The sequence below is a fragment of the Opisthocomus hoazin genome, chromosome 5 (assembly GCF_030867145.1).
Source record: "Opisthocomus hoazin isolate bOpiHoa1 chromosome 5, bOpiHoa1.hap1, whole genome shotgun sequence".
Classification (NCBI taxonomy): domain Eukaryota; kingdom Metazoa; phylum Chordata; class Aves; order Opisthocomiformes; family Opisthocomidae; genus Opisthocomus; species Opisthocomus hoazin.
In genome coordinates this window covers 18,319,859-18,325,858 of record NC_134418.1, presented here as the reverse complement: position 1 = coordinate 18,325,858, position 6,000 = coordinate 18,319,859, and the positions used below count along the sequence as shown (strand labels likewise).

At 44.0% G+C, this 6,000-nt stretch overlaps 1 protein-coding gene across 10 annotated transcripts in view; it reads left to right on the top strand.

The window, feature by feature from the left end:
- Positions 1–331: 331 nt before the first annotated feature.
- LDB2 (LIM domain binding 2) overlaps positions 332–6,000 on the top strand; it is a 216,708-nt gene continuing 211,039 nt past the window's right edge. For 3 of the 10 annotated variants that reach the window (XM_075420597.1, XM_075420593.1, XM_075420594.1), the window contains exon 1: positions 333–923. In XM_075420597.1, the coding sequence (XP_075276712.1) occupies positions 792–923 (132 nt within the window). In that variant the 5' untranslated portion in view covers positions 333–791. Of the gene's footprint in view, positions 924–6,000 lie in introns of all 10 variants that reach the window. The other 7 variants (XM_009934325.2, XM_075420598.1, XM_075420599.1 and 4 more) reach the window with 5 other exon arrangements.

Sequence of the window (6,000 nt, the reverse complement as noted above, 5' to 3'; positions counted from 1 at the left end):
CCCAGGGCAGCCCCCCGAGGCTCCGGCAGGTCTCCCGAGACCCGCTGGCCCGGTGCAGCAGCCGCCCCCCCCCAGCTGTGGGTGCGAGGGGCAGCCCCCCCCCCCCGGGCGGCCCCCCCTGGGCAGCCCCCCGAGGCTCCTGCGGGTCTGCCGAGCCCGGCCGGCGCGGCCGCTGGGAGCGGGCAGAGCCGCGCTGGAGGCAGCCGGGGCGAAGCGGCGGGTGGCGGCGGCGGGGCCCGGCGTGGCCCGTGTTTATGTATTTTGTAGTAATCACATTTCTGACATTGCCCGAGCGTGCTCCTCGCAGAGGGTGATTGGCTCAGGCAGCTTTCAAACCACCTATATGCTAACAAGCCTTGCTGCCAGGTTCCCGAGGGGTCCTGGCTGGGAGAAATTAAACCCCAAACCTCTGCCAGGCGGGCAGGAAAATTGTATTTTCGAACTAGTGCACGGCGCGGACAGGAAATGACCCCTCCAGCAATCGCGGCTTTAAAGCGGCGCGGCGGTGCCTGACGCGCCCCAGCCGCTCTCCGCTCCCTCCGCTCCCCTCTCCGCTCCCCTCCTCTCCCCCTCTCCCCTCGGCGGAGGAGCCCGTCCGCTCCCTCTCCTCTCGCCTCCTCTGCCGCTCCCCCGCCCGCCTCCCGCTCCGGAGGGCTCCCGCGGCAGCGGGCAGCCTGGATGCGTGTGCGTGTGCGCGCTGCTACTTTGTACTGTGAAGAACACCCAGCCCATGTGCTCTGTATGGATGTTGGTGATACTCCGGGTAGCTTGAGTCTCTGCGAGCAGGCAAGATGTCCAGCGCACCACATGACCCTTTCTATTCTTCTCCTTTTGGCCCGTTTTACAGGAGACACACGCCGTACATGGTGCAGCCCGAGTACCGAATCTATGAAATGAACAAGCGGCTGCAGTCGCGGACGGAGGTAAGTCCCTCAGCCTTCTCTTCCTCTGCGGGCACCGGGGCAAGGTTTCAACCCCAATTCCAGCCGGAGCGTCCCGCTAGACAGTGGAGTGCGTGCAGGCACGAACCCTAATTAATTTCGTAGTTTAATTGGGTAATCCCTCCTTGTGTTTCCACGCAGAGCAACTCTTTGAGGAGATAGCAGTTTAGGCTGAAATCTTGGAATTACGGTGCAGCACTTGGGGATTGACTGGGATGCTGGTCTCAGGAAATTTCTTTGCCTTGGTGCACGGTTTGCTCAGGATCTGTCCTGCTGGCATTTGCCGCTGTGGTATTGCAAGGTATCATGCATAAAACTAATTCAGAAAGGTTGCAGGCCGAGGGGGAGAGAGGAACCTTTCTCCGGTTTTGTTTTGTAAACTCGTGAAAATTAAAAATGAATGATGACAGAAGACAGGAGCAGAGTTTTAAAAACTTACTCCTAGGCTGCACTTAAAGAACACATGCTCAGGACGACCGACAAGAGAAATTCGTGTTTACGTTTAGAATGCAGTTGCTTTTAGCCAGAGAGATGATCGGTTCATGACTTTATCCTATAGCTGTCAAAAGTATCCAGTTAATGTAAACTACATTCGCTGTTGGTTAGCTTTGTGTTACCTGGTAGTGGTTTATACACCCTGGCTTCTACACCCAGATCAGCCACCACAAAGAATATGCCGAATGGACAGGGGAAATACTTTCGTCACTTAAGGACAAAAAATAGCAGAGGCTGCATCTTGTTATTTACATGGTTAAATAAAGCACCCTTTTTAGTCTGTTGAAGTGAAAACTATGTGGACTGAATCAGGCTGCATTTCTGCCCATGTGTCTGTGTTTGTGCAGCAAACATTCTTGGGGCTGCAATTTTTCACAGTAGTTTACTAGTGGTGCCCTGAAAACACTTTTTAAAAGTATTCATCTTTTATAGTGAATGGCTTTATGCAGAGGCAAATACCTGCCAGATTCGTGCCAGGAAGCATGGTAAAGGATCTCAGATTGATCTGCTTGTTGTATTGTAATTCTTTGAGAGAACATGAGGTTATCATAAAATAAAGCACACATGCCTCAATTGTCAGCTAAGCCATGGAGAATCTGTGACGTTTAATGTATATGATACAGCTAACGAGATGTGACCTGCTTTCTGATTGGGTAACTGCCACGGGGTAACTGCTTTTCTAACACTGTTACCACTGCCAGGCTTAAAACATTGCCTTGGAGTAATGGGTAAATTAACTCCATGTGGCTCCTTGCTCCCCAGATCATGGCAACTGTTTGTCAGTTTTGCCCCAAGTTCTTGGTTGCGGAGGGTCGCTGCCATTTAGGTAGAACAAGGGGGTTTGGGGGGTTTATTCGCTACTGGTTTGCCAGTGTGTTGCAACTCTGTTCCTTACATTCCTGAACATATTAATGTAATAATTTCTGGACTTTTTCAAGTGAAAAGAAGAAATATGTATCATGAAGTGATTCCTTCAGGGTTTTATATACAAGCTGTGCTGAAAAGCTGTCAGTGCTCATTTAGCCTTTTTATGTATTCTTTTAGTGGTGCTTTTAATAATTGACCAGTTTCTGATTGCAGCTCCTTTACAGATGCTACGCTAGAAAAGTTTTTGAGTGACTTGTGAAACAACTTCCCCCTCCTGCGTTGCTGAGGTGTGCTGAGTTAGACTTCAGTGCCTTTAATTGCAGTTTTTGCTGTGCACGTTCACATGGACTGTTATGGGCAAAAAGCAATAACCCACTCTTTCTCATTAGTACTGCCATAGGTTTCAAGAAGCATTTTACTTTGGCAGACAGTGCTTAGTTAGTGAAGGCCTTATGCTCCAGCATGTCTTTTATTTGCTCAGAGTAAAAATACTTTTGCCTTCTGATTGTTCAGTGTTTACATTCTGGTTCTCTGATTTTTAATTTCTGAGCTCTGTGCTGTAAGCATTGTTGTTTTTCAAATGTATTTTCTAGCTAGCTTCAGGTCATCTCATTCGTCCTCCAATTAAAACACCTTCCTTAATAAAAAGAAAAAAAATTAAATTAGTTTCCTGGGACACTTACAGTGGCTAAGTGTGGACAGCCTGTAAAGAATCATGCTGGCTTGTGAGGCAGGTTGGGAGTGGAAGTTTCACATTAATTTTATGCACTTCCAAGCATGTTTGGGATTGGTAGCAGAAGGCTTTTGGAGCATGTATAACTAGCTCTGAATTTTTTGAACCCAGACCGATGGAGCCCTGCATGTCGTGGAAGGAATGTGCTTGTGCTGTGGGTGATGCAGGCTTACTGCATGAGCGTGTCTCTTCAGGCAGTCTTTGGAATAATGTAGGCACTGGTCTCTGAAGGAGGCTGCTTGTGCTCTGTGAGCCCCAGGGGGTAGGTGAGCACAAGTAAAGCGGCTTAAGGGGAAAGGAATTACAAAGAAACTCTCCAACAGACTGGGGGTAGCAAGCTGGCAGATTCCACTTGGGCGCAACTTCTGGAGAGAGCCAGTGGCAAGTGAGGATGCATTAAAAAATGGGAACCTACAGCTCTTAGCCCAAATATATTTTTGGAATGCCTTTGCGATTTTCCTGTTTTCCTACAAAATAAAAATGTTCTTAATAACATGAGTCGGATTCTCTGCTGTCCCTTGCAGTGGTGAAAGTTCCAAGGCAGAGCAAAACAGACGTAATTAAGTTTTACAGAGGATGGATGGAGAGCCTGTGAAATGAGTATCCATCCGTATACCATGTCTATCTGTATTCTCCTCTCCATCTGTAGGGCCCACCTTTGTAGTGAATTCTTGTAGCTGCTCTCTGGAGCTTGGAGGTAGGCGAGAGCAATTCAAAAAAAGCAAGGGCTGGTAGAGAGACCATTAGGGAACCCACCGGTTAATGCCATTTCTACTCCTGCCCCCTCAGCAGCAGGGTCTGTGGTATGCTGGGGCAGGCAGAGGTGTCCTCAAAGTGGCTCTGCGCTTGGGGACCCGCCCCTAGAAATCCACCGCTTCCACTCCGGTTTGCGTCAGCCTTGGGTGGAAGGGAGTAATAGTTGGCGTGAAGGATGTGCTCAGCGTATTAAGCAGACAAAGTACAGAGTGATAAATAAAGGTCATTTAGATGCAGCATGGCTATCTTTGTTGCTGTTATTTTCTTTAGGAAGAAATGTTACTTGTGAAAGTAAAGAATTAGCAGCTCTAGCCTGTGCTAGGTGTGCCAACTTTTGCTCTCCAAACTTCTTTCAACTTTATGGGCTCCTCAGGCAGAACCTACAACTGCCTTTTTAAATTCAGGGTCAGTCTTAGGCGAAGAATTCCAATCGCACCCAGGCAGGGGGTGGTTTTATGATGTAAGTACTGGCAAAAGTCCACCACCTAGCTAATTCTTATGTGATCTAAAGTAAATTAGGGAATCTGAATTACTAACTAGTGTACAGGAACACCTTACCTTCGTTAAAAGTTGTTCAAAGGCATTGAATCTGGTAATACTTTTTTAAAATGGGAATTGATACTTGCTATCTGAATAATACTTTGGGAGCGTCTGTTGCCGTTTTGTAATGCATCAACAAGCCTGATATAAGAAGTAAAATGAATATTTAAATGTTTAATAATCTCTGGCAGATATAAAGATAAATCTTATTTACTTCTATCATAGCTGATTCACTTTCTGGTTAACCAAAATGCAGCTGTTTCCTTGCTCTGTGTGTGGTTTTAAAGATTTTATTGCTGTTCACTCAAACACCGTTTATCTGAATATTTTTATATCTTTGTTAGTTTAACATTTCAAGAAAGCAATCCTATTGTGGCATATCAGCAGTTTCTAAAGTTCTAGGTAGCAATACACAACATAGGTAAATTAGCTTAAATATTTTCATAAAACTGAACGTTTAAAATAAAGCCTCTTTTCCTCTTTGTTGTAAATCCTTTTCTGTTCTAATTTTTAATCATTTGAAATTGTTCACACTTCAGAGAAAACAAAAGGTGATTATATCTTGTATGTAGTTATTTTTCAGTAACATCACAGTGCGCTGTGGATAGAACACTTAGAGTTACTGACAGTTTAAAGTTTGAGGCGTTGCTTTATTGCCAATAATCAAAGAAATGTATCGAAACTTTCATTTGTTTGTTTAGTCCCCTATATGGTTAGAACTTTTGCTTATCACAATATATTAAATTCACCTGTATCTCTCTCTCTCTTGCTACAAGAGGTTATGCTTTACATCATCATTATATGCACAACACAGCTTTCCTCCTGGCTAAGAGAGCAGTGTTTCAAGGTTGACTAGAGAACTTGATTAGTAGCGTATTTGTTTTAAAGACAGTCAGCTTAATCAGATCATATTAAACTCCTATTAAACTGTATAGTGAATTTAACGAAAGTAGAGATTTCATGATGGAAGAAAATGTAAAGAAAATTAAAAGGAAAATAGAGGAGGATGTTATGATTATTTAAAAGCTACTAAATGAACTGGAAGCTTACACAGATATTCATATTCAACCAAATATTTAAAGCAAGGCAAATCAAAGCAAAACAAAATTTCTGCAGTTTCATGGAAGTCTCTTATTTTACTTCCTCACATTGCTATCTGATAAAATAATCTTTTCTTCTTCTTCCTTGATGCATTTTTAATAGATTAGTCACAAAAATCTATGTTGTGACATCACATTTGTTCACATAGCAACTTAGTATCGCAAACAGATCTCTCATATTGTGTACATAAGTCTGAGTTTGTCCAATGAGTTTGTTTTGTTGAGGGGAAAACACATAAACTTCTGTCTCAAAGTATGTTTGAGGAAATATTCTTTCACCCACAAGTATACTAATACTTCGCAATGCTAGGAACATGAGTGAAGTATTTTTAAAAGAGTCCTTGTAAACCATGCTTTGCTGAAACTGAAAGGCCAGTTTTAAAAGAAAGCCCCTGAACTCCTTTAGGCAGACACGGACTACAGAATGGATTCAGGGCTCTTTTTATTGGTTGTCTTTTATGTCATATAGTTGTTTCATCCCGTTTAAAAATTTCAGTTGCAGCTGTTTTCAATTAAAATTGTTACAAACTAACAATTCTTATGAGGCTGGGGGAGAAAAAAACAAAGA